Source organism: Zootoca vivipara, chromosome Z1, assembly GCF_965207765.1.
Source record: "Zootoca vivipara chromosome Z1, rZooViv2.hap1.1, whole genome shotgun sequence".
Classification (NCBI taxonomy): Eukaryota; Metazoa; Chordata; class Lepidosauria; order Squamata; family Lacertidae; genus Zootoca; species Zootoca vivipara.
In genome coordinates this window covers 52,933,642-52,949,736 of record NC_142583.1, presented here as the reverse complement: position 1 = coordinate 52,949,736, position 16,095 = coordinate 52,933,642, and the positions used below count along the sequence as shown (strand labels likewise).

General features: G+C 41.8%; 2 protein-coding genes across 5 annotated transcripts in view; one reads left to right on the top strand and one right to left on the bottom strand.

Annotated features, from left to right (window-relative positions):
* Positions 1-697: 697 nt before the first annotated feature.
* Positions 698-14,723, bottom strand: INTS12 (integrator complex subunit 12). Of its 2 annotated transcripts, none has more exons than XM_035111859.3 (7): positions 14,504-14,723; positions 11,958-12,121; positions 10,730-10,882; positions 9,393-9,583; positions 4,870-5,029; positions 3,259-3,411; positions 698-1,510 (listed from the first exon to the last, which is right to left on the bottom strand). In XM_035111859.3, exons 2-7 carry the CDS (start codon positions 12,111-12,113, stop codon positions 932-934), a joined length of 1,392 nt encoding a protein of 463 aa, XP_034967750.2. In that variant the 5' UTR covers positions 12,114-12,121; positions 14,504-14,723; the 3' UTR covers positions 698-931. The 2 variants fall into 2 exon arrangements, with proteins under 2 accessions (XP_034967750.2, XP_034967751.2); XM_035111860.3 differs by having other exon boundaries at positions 9,393-9,580.
* Positions 14,695-16,095, top strand: part of GSTCD (glutathione S-transferase C-terminal domain containing) — a 55,173-nt gene continuing 53,772 nt past the window's right edge. The window contains exon 1 of one of the 3 annotated variants that reach the window (XM_035111864.3): positions 14,695-14,832. Coding sequence is in view for 1 of the 3 variants with exons in the window: in XM_035111866.3 (XP_034967757.2) it covers positions 14,751-14,832 (82 nt within the window). In the remaining 2 variants the exon portion in view is untranslated. The remainder of the gene's footprint in view (positions 14,833-16,095) is intronic. The other 2 variants (XM_088660485.1, XM_035111866.3) reach the window with 2 other exon arrangements.

The following is a 16,095-nucleotide window of genomic DNA, read 5'->3' as shown; positions in this document are numbered from 1 at the left end:
AGCAGTCATTCGCATGCATTTTTACTGCTATTAAAGGACAGGACCTTTAAAAAACAAAGTACACCTCTTTTCATTCTTGTGCTTGCTCCTCTTACACAGCTGCTGACTTGTACTTGGGCAAGCATCTTATTCCATTTTCTCTACAAATCTGAAAAACTTTTATTTTCCTCATCTTAAAATAAAGTTATTTAGCAGGTGATGATGCCTGCCTGCCCGCCCAATGGTTACTTGACGCTCTCTCAATCTCAACCCCCTTGTACTCTATAGCAGGCATCCCCAAACTTCGGCCCTCCAGATGTTTTGGACTACAATTCCCATCTTCCCCGACCACTGGTCCTGTTAGCCAGGGATCATGGGAGTTGGAGGGCCGCAGTTTGGGGATGCCTGCTCTATAGGATGCCTCAACACTTCAGAGGAGGTAAAGGATGCTCATGGGAGGGGGCTGCATAAGTGAGGAGGGAAGGCAAGTCCTAATGTGAAAGCCGCATCATTGGGTGCGAGTGTAGCCCACCATTTAAATAAATCTCAATCAGTACATAACTGCCTATGCAATTTGAGATGTTCACAAAAATGGAAGGCTTGTTGTTGCATGGTGAAAATCACCAAAAATGTGTGGAAAGCTGGCATTAAGATAGCTCCTCCCCTCCTATATGTACTCCTCTCAAAGGAATTATAGAGAAAAGTGTTAAGTCACATGTATTTCAAACAATATTTTTATTGAAATATTTTAAAGAAATAGTTCATTCTCATAGGCATCGGGTCTAAAGCAGGTTCAGAATATGGCATTACCTGAAAATCCAATACTGCATCGACTTAAAGCACAACTGCCGCCACCAAATAAAGACATGATTGTAGCTTTTATCATAGGACTTTATTACTCTCTTGTTCAACTGATCCCAGAGACATGTTTGCACTTCATCAGATACTTCTCTTATTTCTTTAGCTTCTTTTGAGCAGCTTTCTTCTTTACCATTTGTAACCTTTTCATAGCGTTGAGTTGTGATTCTTGAGAAGTAGGACCCTTCAGAGAAGGGGATTGATTGCCAGATTCTGCACTTGCTTTGCTGGTGCTGCTCCCACTGCTGCCTGCTGTTCCACCACTTCCGTTTCCACCAGCAGCCTGGCTGATACTTGGAGCTGAACTGCTTGGACTTGGAAGCCCTATTTTGCTTACATTGTCACTGCTAACTGAACGACAAAGACCTGTTTTTCCCAATGTGAGAGGGGGCAGGGGCTTAAATGGAACAGGGGTTGTGCTACTGTTAGGTGTTGATATTTTTGAGCCTAGCCCTACTTTGGCTGTTGCCAACCCTGACAAACCCACAGGTTTTTGATTATTGGGGGCAGTAGCTGGCTTGTTGTTAGTACTCTGGGTTGTGGGTCCCGACTTGGCTGTTGACGGACCTGCGGAGGATGTTTTTGCTGCAAAAGCTGCCCATCCTGTAAGGCCACTGGTTGATGAGGAGGAAACGTTGGCACTGGTGGAGTTACCAGAAATAGCTGCTGAAGTCTAAAATAAAGACCAGTACAAACTCCACATTAGTTAAAGCTGATCCTTGCAGAACACAGACCAGCATGAATACCGGTAATAATATTTTTTACATTCTTGGTATTAGAAAATACCAAATCAACAGGAAGTAGTGTAATATATTTAAAAAATTGTCCAGTAGCACCTTAGATACCAACTAAGTTTGTTCTTGGTATAAGCTTTCATATTCATGCACACTTCTTCAGATACACTGAAACAGAAGAATCTAGGAAGTAGTGTATTACTGGTATCTCAAATCACCTTGATCAAAAAACCAGAGGGCACAAAGTGGCAGGTGTATCTTAATTCTCCAGGTTAAGACAACACCAACATTTTTACCTGAGAATTAAATAAGCACAATGATCCTTCACCCTGATGTGAAAATGACAAAACATTCTGCAGCACCTAAGAAACTTCAGCACTTGGGAATTAAAAAGAAAAACAGCAGAATCTATGGTTATTCTTCTGTTATCTGAAATTGCTGTTATCAAGACAACAAATGTGAATTCCCAGATACAGACTTCATCTGTTTTGCATGTTTTGAAAAAAGGAAACTACTACCATTTCGCCTTAATAGACAGTAAAGTTGGCTGTCTGCAATACCTTGCAAATATTTGCCCAGGCTTCTGACAAGTTGTTTAGAAGGCAATCACCAGTAAAAACCTACTAAAGAACTCATCTACACTTCAGCTCAACATAGATCACATTTGCACAAACTTTGGGCACAATCAGCTAGGAATTCTGCTGCACAATTTCCCATGGAAATGGATGCTGTATAAGAACATGGCAATGTTGAACTTCTTGATCTTTGTTTCTAAAGATCATTTCTTAAAACTCCCAACACATTGATTCAGAAATGGGTCAATAATTACACGTGTTATTAGAGAACTCTTTGAAAAGTAAATCCTTCCCCCCTGCCTCCGGGTCTGAATTGATTTGCAATGTTGACTATGCTACACTACAATATTAGATTGGCTTAAAAAGTCCTCTTTTCCATTTGTTCAAAAATCCTACATACTAACTTCAGCTGAAACAAAACAGGGATTCTGTAAGGTTTCAGTTACTGGTGAGCAAGCCCAGTGATGCCCTTAAGCTTTGGAAAAAATGAAGCTGTGCAGCCTTGGAGTTTGTCAGCTTAAGCTCTGGAAAGCTTCCTAATCCAGAAAGCCAATAGCAGAAGGCAAGGCTTTTATTACAGTCTCTGTGAGCTATCCCCCTGGCTTGTTTTCATCACTTCTTCAGCTGATAGTGAGATAAGACTAGTTTTAGTTTTAATCATTATTTCAACTGTTCAAAACTGAATTTTAATTATTTTATTATATATCAGTCTGAAGTGGAAAAGTGATTTATAAATTCCAGTATAAATCAATTAGGCCCTTCCAACCTATCTGCATTCCCCACAAGTGGGATGGAAAAGAACAGCCAAAATTATTCTTACATCTTATCTAAGCCTAGGAAGAAATGCAGATTACCCCTTCAGTCTACCAAATCAAACACAAAATGATTCTTATAAATTAGAAAGGATGAATTCAGTATTTTATTGAGGGCTGGTATCCAAATGGAAGACATATTTTATCACCCATTCAGAATTAAGGACGAACTAGTAGAGTAAAATAAAAGTGCTTCAGTTTTGGATTCTAATGAGATGCGTGTGATATTGGGGGGACGGACCTGTGCTAAACACAATAAAATAACTTATTTTTTTCCACAAAACTTATTATGTACTGTACCTTGACTTCTGTCCTCTTAAATGCTAGGAAAGTTGACGTTGTCTCCATCTTTAGCTTAATTTCTGGTTTCTTTATCAGCGGATCTTTCACAGCTGGAGCTACTGAAACTACAGCAGGGGCTGGCTTCTGAGAAGGCTTCTGCGTTTTCTGAGCCTGTATAAATTACACATGTTATCATTCTTTATATGGAAAGAATTAAAAACAAAATGAAATGCCTTAGCAATGTCAATGCAAATATTCATCACTGGCCAAGAGAAAGCATGAGGGACAGTTGAAACAAAGATGAGTGTGGAATTTTAAGCTACATGGAAATAAAAGCTTTGAGAATGGGCACATAAATCAAGAACTCAATTTTGGCAAAAGAGCAGCAAGAATGGCAAGGAAAATGGAAAAAGTACAAGTGGGTAAGGTGGAAGCATTTAGTCAAAGGAAACAGAACTGGAAAACTAGTATAGGGCGCATTCTAATAATAGGTGTGGTATTGCTCAAATGTCAACGCCCTATCCCAACATATTAAAGGATGAGGTCCTTCAAATAGTACATTTGTTGGCTGGTGTAGGAAGAAATAAATCAACATTTAATTTTTTTTAACATTACAAAGGTTGCTTGTTTTTTAAACAGACTAGGTCATACTGCTGGTTTATCAATAGTCAATGGCCCAGTTCAGATTATTGTTTCCTGGTTTGTCAACCTAATGCTAAGCTGGTTCAGATGTAACAGGCAACTCTGTCCTAATGCAAGCCAGGATTTGTGCACTAAAGTTAGTATGTGATGCAAGGGAGAATATGGACAAGAGGATGAGTTCTTAGCCCCAAAGCTCATAAATGGCTTCATAAACAGCAGTTAATGAAGCCTCAAACAATTGCCAAAGTGGACATTAGCATCTAAGCTAAGTACTATATGATTTCAAAAGTAAGATACAGGAGTTTATTTGTAATTTGAGCGATTCTTTCATGGTTGTTGTCGTTTTTTAAAAATTAAAGTTACGGGAAGCTGCATTTTTTTTCTAACACTGAAACGTTCCTTCTATTAAGCAACTTTTAAAATTGCAGGAATTGTATACTCTTCCCATATCTTCAATATGCAAAAAGGCATGTCCCCAGAGAGAAGCAATGAAACCGAAGCCTTTCATCTTCTATGAAACATAAAGATTCTATGGGAGCTAAAGATGGTTAATGTAGCCCAATATTTGTTACTTTCTCTTACTTAAAAGATAATTTGCAGAGAGCAATCCATTCAGGACATAAGTGCACAAAGTAGGGGGTTATTGATTCATTTAGCTGATTCCTTCTTCCCGTGCTCCAATGACCTTGCCTGACTTTTACATTTTTTGTAATCCAAACACCTACCTTTGGCAAGGGAAATAGTAATATATAAAAATCAATGCAGCACCAGCTAAAAATACACCAGCAGACTTCAAAAAGCATATATAACTATTTATTAAGGCATTTCTTACTTGACAATAAATCAATATAGGGGGAAAATGTATTCCATCAACCCTCCTCCTTCCTAATTCCCCGTTTATATTTAGTCAAGAAATTCCTTACTTAAAGAACCCAATTAGTGGTTCACTGCATGCTATCAATTATTCTAAGGGGGAAAACTTCTTACCATTTTTTTCATTTGTCTGGTACATCGAGCACAATACCACACTAGGCGAGGATCATTCACTTCTTTGTCTGTCACTTGAGGTTTATGGCAATCTTGATGGTAGAGATTATGACATTCCTGGCACTCTACTAATGGATTTCCTGAAGTAACCGTCATTTGTCTGCAAAGCACAAAATGTTTGGCCCAAGAGTCATAGAATTGTAGAGTTGGAAGGGACCCTGAGGTTCATCTAGTCCAACCCCCTGCGATGCAGGCATCTCAACTAAATCATACATGACAGATGGCCGTCCAAACCTCCAAGGAAGCAGAGTCCACCACCTCACAAGGGGGAAGTCCGTTCCACTGTCAAACAGCTAACATTTCCTCTCAAAACACAGTCTGGCTGTTTGCAAAGCTGCCTCCAAAGGGCTATTCTTAATACTTCTCAGCAGAACAACATCCATGTGCATCACAATGAAGCCTACGTTCAGAAGCTGGTTCCAGCTCTGGGGAACCTAAATCATCTAAAAGTGGGTATTAGGGATAGAAAAAGAAGTGAAAAGGAAGCTAAGATTATAGGCTCTTTCCTCAGAGAACAGGATATGCCCTGGCAAGCTTGTTTCAGTACAAAAAGAGGAAACTTGCCCATGCCAGCCTGCTTCCCAACTCTAAACATTTTGCTTGCTCGTGTGCCTAGATACACTAACAATGAATTGCTGCCCACAAAGCCACTGGGAGGAAAATGATTCTCTTTACTTTTCCCCTCCCCCCCAAAAAATTAAGTTTAAAAAGCTGTATAGTATGAAAAGCACTAGATATACTTGGTTTATTACCAATGGGTACCTCTCTCATTTCAGATGGTTTTATACAAATTGCCCATAAAATACTAGGATAGATTGACTTTTTATAAGTCTTCAGGATGTCTGCAAATTTCAACCAATTCTGCCAAAAAATAAGGAAGTTACAAAAGTTGTTTTTTTTTAAGATACCCTTCACAAAAATATCCAGATCTATGTGGCAGATGTTATCCACTCTAGATGTGCTATTATGCTACCAAATTACTCATTTATGTCAAAAGTTTAAAAAGTATAGCTATTTTTATTTCCTCATAATAAAAAAGGGGGAGAGAGACTATTCCCCCCCCAAAGCAGGTTTGGCCTTGAGCCCAGAGCCATATCAAGCAGTAATAGAAGTATCTGGACCAAGGTAAGCTGTTTTCCAAAGAGGCAAATTAGGGTCAAAACTGAACTACTACTACCATCATGACTAATTCTTATTTTATTACTCTTGTATTCAGTGCAGACTCCTACTACCGGTATCTGAGTTATGTAAATCTAACGGTGAAGAAAAGTGTCCAAACTGTCACCACAGGCTATACAGTTTGAAGACTGGATCCAGTCCATTTAGATAATGGAAGACATTAGAGCAAGGAGAGCCCAGTTACAACAAAAAACTGATTTGTTGTGGAAGAACAGCCAAATCTTAGAAAAATGACAGATTATTATTATTATTTATTTATTTATATCCCACCCATCTGGCTGGGTTTCCCCCCGCCACTCTCGAGACCTCCAAGAAGAAACAGTGAGAGATAAAGATGTGAGCAAGACTGTGCAACAGACTTCATCTTGCACGAAAGTACTTCCCCTTCCTCTTCTTCCCCTTGTTGCCTCCTGCATGCCCCCAAATATGCTCCTGGGTGCCCCCAACCCACTGGAGCAGATTTTGGGGACATACAGGGACCTACAATGTGACAAAGAGGAAAAGAAGCCCCTCTCTGTGAGTGGAAGTCTGTTTGCTGCTAGATGTCACCCTGGAAATTTGCACAGGATGTAAAGGGGTAAAGAAGGCATACAAAATTGAAATTATCCTAATGTATTGTTATGCAAAATGGGATAATTCTAGCAGCAGCTTTGATCAAAGTACAGTGGCACCTCGACTTCCAAACGACTCTACATACGAAATTTTCTACTTACGAAGGGGGGAAATGACCGCATGTTTACGAATTTCTTCGACTTACGCTGCTCTGCGCTCGCCACTGCCGCTGCTCTGCCGGCCTTCTGCCGGCTTTGCGCGATCGGCCGCCGCCACGTGCATGATTGGGCTCTCCCCGCTACCTCTGCCGCTGCAAGGCTGGCCTTCTGTCGGCCTCGGGGGATCGGGCCCGTGATCGGCCGCCGCCACTTCTGCACGCACGATCGGGCTCTCCCCGCCGCGGATTGGGCCCGCGATCGGATGCCGCCGCCGCACGCATGATCAGCTTCTCGCCGCCGCGGATCGGGCTCTCCCCGCTGCGGATCGGGCCCGCGATCGGCTGCCGCTGCATGCATGATCGCACTCTCCCCGCCGCAGATCAGGCCCGCGATCGGCCGTCGCTGCTGCGCGCGCAATCCAGCTCTCACCACCTCCTCCGCCGGATTGCCCCCCGCTGCTGCTGTGAGGCCGGATTGGGCTCTCCCCGCTGTTGCTGCCCTCCCGCCCCCCGTGCTACCTTCCATAGGGCTGGATCGGGCCCTTGCCACCGCTGCCACTGCCCACCGCCGCCGCTCAGCCTCCCTCCTGCTGCCCCGCACTCGCTGCCCCTCGCAGGCCTCCTGCCTGCCTTTAAAGTGCCTTTTTAAAAGGCCCTGGAATGAATTAATCCGTTTCCAATGCATTCCTAAGGGAAACATCGTTTCTACTTACGAATGTTTCTACTTACAAATGTGCATTTGGAGCGGATTAAATTCGTACGTAGAGGTTCCACTGTAGTCAAGGTGCTATGTTTTCAACAGTTAAAACATTACTATTATGTCAGGAGAGGGGGTTCTTCTCTTGGAAAAATATATAAATGACAATTTGGAGACTATATGTTAAGGGAAATATGGCTTGGAGTCAGCCAAACACAATTTCCCAAACCGTTACTACTTTTAGATGACAAATCAGGTTACTTCTAAGCTGCTGTGGCAGGGGCACATATCCCCATGGTACAGGTACATAGGTAACCATGGAAACTCTATTTGCAGGTGGATGTGGTAAGAGAAATACGCTATTCCTTTATTTAACAGGAAAATGAAGACAGAAGATAATATTCAGATGGCTTCAGAAACAGTTTTTTTTAAAAAAAGGTGGGCTAATTTGAAAACAAATCAGAAAAATCTTGTGCCAATTTTGGAGTATGTGCAGTGTGATTCTAAGCAGGCTGAGTGTACTTCCTAGGAAATGTGCTAAGGATTTACAGCCTTGATTGCTAAACAGAGCAGCTACAGTTTTTTAAAAAAATAAAATAAAATGGAACACAAATTTTTAAGATCTTCCAACTATATGATACATACCTTCATGTTTTAAATCTATAAAATGATAACTGTGGTGAGATTTTAAAAATTCAACCCCAAATGAAACATAAAAACTTTGTGACAAAAATTGTCGAAACCAAATCTCGTTTTAAGCTGGTTTGAAATGGAAACAATTGAAAGAGTTTGATGCCTTAAATAAAACACAATATCAATATATATGGTATGATTTAGAAGAGCTTTTGAAAAGGTATATAGGTTTCCCCCTAATAAATCCTCTATTTTGACAGGATTGAAGTGTCATTTCCAAATCACACAGAACATTTTGCTTTTGACTATTTAGTTACACTTGGAAACCAGTGGCTTAACAATTTGTTAAGCAGAACAGCTATTTAAGGTATCCCTTCAGACTACCATAGTTTTTATATTTATACTTATTCTATTACTGACAGTTTCATGCCTCTGGTTAGCATATATGCATACATGAAGTTAAATTCAACAATTGTCTAAACCCAGGCTGCCACCATCCCCCTTCAGTCATATTTACTCAAGAGAAGTCACCTAGAATTCAATGAGATTACTTAGGGCGAACTTCTGAAGCGAGCCATCTGAAGACTGAACACAGCCCTATTCCTTTGCTTGGTGAAGTCAAAAGTCTTTAATATCTGAGACTGAAAGATACCTGAGAACTGAGATTTTAAGATTTTCAAGTTGCATAGATATGCAGTGCATTACACAAAGGCATCTACTGCAAACCCAAAGTGACTATGATATTAGTAGCTGCAGTAGGGGACAGATTTTGACCCAAATATTTCTTTTTTTCCATTAACTTAACAAAACTGCAATATACTGCTGTGAAATGTGAACTTGTGATAATGTGTAATGTGAACCGCATTAAAACAGCAGCATGAACATTCAGTTAGAACTGAATACCCACATGGTTAAAAACAAAAACCTATGCACGCCCACAAAATACCCTCACCAACCAAGAACGCAACAACAAAGTGAATTAAGGCTACATTTTTATACCCGCTTACCTGGGAGTAAATCCTTTTTACTCAGTGAGCATGCACAAGCTTGAGCTGCTAGTTTGAAAACATTTATAGGCATAATTTATTGTTTAAATTTTAGGTCTTTGATCTTATGAACCATGGGAAAATCCTATTAAAAATTCCCACTTGTCTTATAAAGAAAAGTGACTATTTAGAATTGACGACAAAATGGTAAATTACACCCTATAAATCTGCTGCAATTGCCAAATTTTCCCAAACTCACCGGCAAACAACACAAGCCAAACCCATCTCCATGGCAAAATCATCAGCACTAGTTTCTTCAAAACTTGAAAGGTCTGCCATGGCCAAATCCTTGCTAGTCTGTACTGTGATTGGAGATGAACGAGCCTCTGGCTTTTCTAGTCTTGGTTTTTTTGGCATGTCAATTCCTTCACTGCTTTCCAGCTTTATCTGCTGAATGATATACACACACAGTGATGGTGAAAACATGAAAGCTTCGAGCAAGTAAATAAGAAATCAGTTTATAATTGAAAGAAAGCATATTCATTGCATAACACAAAATTTACAGAATGCATTACATTCATTAGCATAACCTTTTCCCCAATATCTCCAAATTATGTAGAAGGTTAGGTGCTCTGAAAATTACAGAAGTCCAGTAATACTGATAAACATATTTATCGCCACTATGAAAGGAACCAAAGTGTACCTGGCACATTGAAATCAAAATAGTTTGCAGTTGTTGCTTAAAGCATTTGGAAAATGTGCCTCAGGCTTTTTCTTCCAGCAGATTCATAGTTTAGTATTACTCTGATCTTACTCCATTACCAATAATATGAAGCAGAATGGATCATCTGAAGATCAGGCACATTATTCATAACTTAATCTTCTGGATTAAATGCCTTACCAAGTTTGTAGATCCCTTAAAATGAAAAGCATTCTTGTGAATACTAAAGTGATTTTCCTGATTTATTAAGAGCACTTTATTCCTACAAGGACCCTCTATACCTGTTTGTTACCCTGGTATGCACGGCACACCAGTATTCTTACCTCATATTATAAATGGGGCAAGTTTGTTGAGGCTGAGAGGTACTGGTTTATCTAAGGCTACCCAAGCAACTTCATGGCTGAACTAAGATGCTTCCAGGACCATCATTCTTGCTCTTAATTTCCATGCTAGCACCAGCTAGATTTAATTACAACCTTGCATTAAACAGAAGCCCTGCTGTCATGCAGTCAAAAACAGTGGTGGGTAAAGTGAGATTGCAAGTGAGGCAAAATAAACAAAGCCCAAGCAAAATTAACATGCTTGCTTGTCAGTCTGCAGCACTGGAAAGCTGCTAAGGAACTTGTAGACAAGGAAAAGGGCACCCTTTGAAAACTAAACAATCTGCATAGAAGAGAAAGCACACAGCTCCTACTCTTGAAAGAAGTGAGGAATTAACTATGGGGAGGACACAGCTAGCAAAGCAGAACACATTCATACACAAGGATTAATACCGCCCCCAAAGCAAGAAATAATAGTCAATTTTTGCAAATACAAATAGGTAACGCTTAAAATTCCTATCCAAATAATGCTTTACATGTAGCAGTAGAACTTACTTTATCAGCAGACCTCTTCTCCGCTTCTTTTTTCACCTTTTCGGCTGCAATGGGCTTGCCATTATTGCTACCTGAAGGAAGGTTTGAGGAAGCCTTAGGCTCTTGCTTAACAGAAACTGGTTTTGTAATAGATACTTTGGGCTGATCTACCTCCTGTATAAAGCATAACAATAATGTTGTATTAATGGTAATATTAGATATAGTTGCTATGCTGAGATCAAAACACTTTGAGAGGTGACAAAGCTTAAAATGTTACCCCAACCCCAAATGCCATTTTCCCCTGCCAGCATAGCCAGTTGTCAAGGAGGATGGGAACTGCCATACATAACATCCAGGGGGCCTCATGCTGGCTACCCCTGCCCTAAAGTGCCAAACAAAGGGGGAGGAAATAGAGATTCTTTAATACAGATAAGTATAGGCATTTTAAAAGCAGCAGGTTTTTTTTGGTTCAGTCACTTACATGCCAATCCTACACAAAATTATTTAAGTAGAAGATGGCAGCAACCTGTGTATGCTAAGTATCTGGGCCATTTTGACAGTAATGCCAGCACTTCTACTATGCAAGCCAGAACTTCTCTCTCCCCTGCTATCAGGTTTTATTTTTACATCCCAAGTCAACAATGAGATCAGTAGCAACACATCAGAACCTCTGATGTCAGCAGCAACACATCAGAACTATTAAAATGTCCTTCTGGAGCCCATATGAAAGAAATATGTTAGGTCTGTTATAACAGCAGTTGTTGTTCCTGTGCTTTAAAGAACCTGAAACATGACTCACAGCACCACCACTGCTCCAAACTTAGCAGCATAGCTGCCAAGTTATCCCTTTTTTACAGGGATTTTCCCTTATGCTGAATAGGCTTCCTCGCGAGAAAAGGGAAAACTTGGCAGCTATGCTTAGCAGCCTTCTTGAGCCACATTCTGCTCACAGGCTACAAATTCTATTTTTCATTGATTTCTAATATTCAGAATAGGATTCTAAGTCCCAAGCATTCTTAACAAGAAGTAAGCCCATTGAACCCATTGGGACTCACCTCTGAATATACTGTACATGTACTGAATCAGAATGCAAATGTACAGTACAGACAAATGAAAGTAGATACTGATTCTTTTAGAAGTTCTTTTCAGTTCTTACTGGCTTCCTCAAGTAATGGGAAAGAGCCTCCCATTTCATAAGTTATATATAGCACAAATATATCTAACACATTTCATTCATTCACTCCAGTACCTTCTGTGATGGGCGATAGCTAGAGTCAATCCCCCTAGACAAAGATTCATCAAGTAGCGCTTTTAGCTTTTCAGCTGAATCCTTGCTCTTTGAATGCAGGAAGCCCAGAGCTTTCAGGAAAATGGGGTCTAACTCCAAGTTCAGAGTAGCAGCCATTGCAGTATCTTTAAATGAAAATAAATAATGAAAGAGCAGAACTTTAAACAAATATATGCCCCACTCCAAAAGTACAAGTTTCTTAAGAGGAAATCTGTCACCTTATTCTTAGCAAAAATAAAATAGTTTCTGGAAATAATACTGTGCATTTAGAATATAGGTTGCAAGACTTTTGAATCTGGCACAGTCCTGGTAACTAACTCAAGTTACTCAAGAAAGTTACAGCCTATATTTATTTTATTTAAAACAATGTAGCCTATTTACTGCTTGATTGTAAGCCATTTACTCTAAGCAATTTACAGAGAATAAAACAAACATTAATGTTGTCAATAAATGAAGAGTTAAAACAGGATTTTTTAAAAAATCAAAATATAATTCATTAAAATCAACAATAGCTAAAACTACATGGCAACATGGTTTGCCTGATCAAAAAGATATTTTTGGCAGGCACCAAAAAGATTACAGTGAAGATGCCTGTCTGGTGTTTATAGGTGAGCAGTTTCAAAGTGTAGATGCCACCACACTAAGTGCGTAGCTAACATTATTTGGCATCTCTAACAGTTTAAGTTCCAAGGACTAAAGTCATACAGTATATGGGGCAAGGTTATTTCTCAAGCCCCACACTGTTCTGGTCTCAAGCTATACTACCGTATTCTTCAGTGTATAACACGCCCCCGTGTATAAGACAACACCTATTTTTGGGGACTCCAAATAAAGAAAATGGGGGGAGATTGCCCAGAGTTGTTGAGCTATTTTGGGGGGAGGGGGATTGTCAAGAGTTGTTGAGCTTTTTGGGGGGGTGGGGACTACTGAAAATCGCACACCCGTCGGACTGACACTGCCAATCGCACGCGTCGCCATCTGCCCGCTCGACGCCAGCAGCCATCAATCACCCGCCCAATCACCACTGACAATCTCCTGCTTATGGCTGCAACCAATTGCCCATCACCCCATCTGCACTATCTGTGTATAAGACAACCCCCAATTTTTAACATTAGTTTATAATAAAAAATTGTCTTATACAAAGAAAACTACGGTATATACCAACGTTTAACACCCTGACCTTGGTCCAGGAACTCCAAGTAATGCCAAAAGATGCAATAATGACCTCCTCTTGGACGGCTTCGAAGGTTTTTAGACAAATTCATGGAGGATAAGGCTACCAGCAGCTACCAAGCATAAGGCTACCTCCAGAATGAGAGGTATTAGGCATAGGCAAACTCAGCCCTCCAGATGTTTTGGGACTACAACTCCCATCACCCCTGGCCACTGGTCCTGTTAGCTAGGGATGATGGGAGTTGTAGTCCCAAAACATCTGGAAGGCCGAGTTTGCCTATGCCTGCATTATGCCTCTGAATGCCAGTTCCCAGAGAGCACAAAGGGAGAGGGAGACTCTTTTTTGTGTTGTGCTCATGTTTTTGCAACCCATCGACATCAGGCGCATGTGTGTGCCTACTTATCAAGGTGGCTGGGGCAAAATGGCTGGATGGGCAGGGGTATAAATAATAAAATTATGATGGTGATGATTACACGTTTAACTTGTACAAAGCTCTTCACACTATGCGTTGATTCGTGTTGTGTTTTTTTGAAAGTAATTTTTATTAGGTTTCGCCAGTGCTTTTTTTCTGGAGGGATGCAGGGGTACGCATATCCCTAAACATTTTCTGAATCTTTGTACTTTGTACTTTGGTCCATTTACTGTATTTATTTTTCCTGATTTCAACTCTAAAATTGTGGTTTTCTTGAGTCAAAAGGAGAGTCCCCCTAAACATTTTTTAAAGAAAAAAAGCACTGGGTTTTGCAATGTTATAATACATACCTATCTTAATAGCACAAACCGACAAAAAAAACATTAAAAAACCAAACCAGAACTAGGGTGAAAAGGAGCTGAAACAGGCAGGAGTGGGAAATGTATTTGCTTCGTTGCTGTTATGTATTGTTTTTCTGCTGCAAAACGCCCTGTGCTCTTCGGATAAAGGGCGGTATATAAATGTAACCTTAATTTTTTTCCCCAACACACAATATAAAGAGCTGTAACGCCTCCAGAAAACGAAACAAGGCGGACACAAATTGAGGGCAAGGAACGCATCGATTCATTCTCTATACAAGCATCAACATCCGGGTTACAAACCACCACTTGTTTTGTTTCCTAAAATTTTATACACCGCTTGAATGTGAGGGGGGGGGAGGAAACCACAACACCTGAAAGCGGTTTAGCGGCAATAACATTAACGGGTGAGACGGGGATTTTATAAACTGTCAAATTAGGGAAGCGAGGTGTTTGAACGAGGCGGGGAAGAAGCGCTTTAACAGGAGAGGCGGGACTAGGTCCCTCTGCCGCTCCTCGGGCAGATCAAGGCGCTTCCCGCCAGTGCCCCTGCTCTTTTTACCTCAGCTGCGTCTCCGCCCGGGAAACCCCGTAGACAAAACTCGCCCCTTCTTCCCCCGCCGAGCGCTCGTAGCGGCCCGGGCGAACCACGCAGACGACGACGACGCCACCGCCGGGCCGGCGCAACCTCTTCCTTTTCCCCGACCTCCACTTCGGGAAGCTCCCGGCTTTTCTCCCCGGAGGTGCCGCCGGCCCTGCCGCGCTTCCTCCCTCGCGGAGGCAGGCGCCGGAAGCGGCGGGCGGCAGCCATGACGGAAGGCAGGAAAAGGCGGAGCTTGCGACTTCAAGCCGGGAGGCGGCTGCCTGCTAATAAGGGAGCAGCTCCTGTGGGTAAGCGCCTGGCGGAGGGGCCCCGGGGAAGCGGGAGAGGGGCGGAGGAGGAGGGCCGAATGGGGAGCTGGGCGTGGCCACCCCTTGACTGAAACTCATGGGGAGTGATGATGCTCTGGGCAATCCAGCCTCCTGAGCGCGTGCAGAGTGCATCACCGTTTCACCCTCGGATCAGGCGCGGTCAGGGCCGGTTCTGACGAGGTTAGGCATAGGCAAACTCGGTCCTCCAGATGTTTTGGGACTACAACTCCCATCATCCCTAGCTAACAGGACCAGTGGTCAGGGATTATGGGAGTTGTAGTCCCAAAACATCTGGAGGGCTAGCACTAGGTTTTGTTTTAAGCGGGGCGGGGTAGGTGGAGGGTTGTGATCTAGTCCTCCATCCCCACCCGGTTCCCAGAAATCTGTAGCTGCTTAGTGCCAGCGACCCATTGCTGCCTCCACAGTCTTCTCTTGCTGCTGGAGGTGTGAGGTGGTGATCCAAAGGATTTGGGCCCAGTGGACTCCACTTAGTTGCTAACTATTCATTTAGGGAGGTGGGTGGTTTCCAGACAGAATTGAGCTTCAGTGCAGGACCAAGCATAAGATTGCCAGCTTCTTTCTTACAAGGCACACACCCCTTTTTTGGGGGGAGGAACAAAACTCCACCTGTTGAATACTGGCTGGTGGTGAATTTATTAAGTAGACGATTTCACGGGCACAGCCGAAATTCAACAGGTGGGGTTTTCTTCCAGCATGTGGAGCTGGGTGGAAGGCTGCATCTGTTGAATGTCTGCACATCAGGCAACTTTTGAAAGATGTGCATGCTTCGGTTTTTAAACATGTGGCAACACTCTGCACATGGAAAATGTAAGGAAGGGCTATAACTGTGATAAAGCAAATGCTTTGTATGCAAAAATAAGTTACCTGGTTTCATCCCTGGCATTTCCAGCTAAGGTTGGAAAACCCTGTTTGAAATATTAGAAAGCTGCCGGCAGGCACTGTAGATGGTGTATGTGTATGAGCTTCCTATACTGTACTGTACTCCTAAATTCCTAAATGTTTATGTTCTGCTATGAGTAGGGAAGAGACCGAGCTTGCCTCATTTACACAAGCACAAAAGCATATACTGTACCACAACAATGAAGGTTTCTCAAAGGCTTAATAAAAGGTTTGTGGTGCGGGATAGCGCATAGCTCCTGAAATATAGCATGTGTAGCAGTGAGAGGAAGACACTTACACTGTTCACACATTAATGGTTTACCCATGGGCTACTTTGCCCCT

Coding starts and splice junctions, on each gene's coding strand:
- INTS12 (XM_035111859.3), bottom strand. CDS start 12,113: ATGGCTGCTACTCTGAACTTGGAGTTAGACCCCATTTTCCTGAAAGCT. Junction 5,030..9,392: donor TTGGCTTGTGTTGTTTGCCG/GTGAGTTTGGGA, acceptor TGTGCTTTGCAG/ACAAATGACGGTTACTTCAG. Junction 1,511..3,258: donor TTAAGAGGACAGAAGTCAAG/GTACAGTACATA, acceptor TCTTTATTTTAG/ACTTCAGCAGCTATTTCTGG.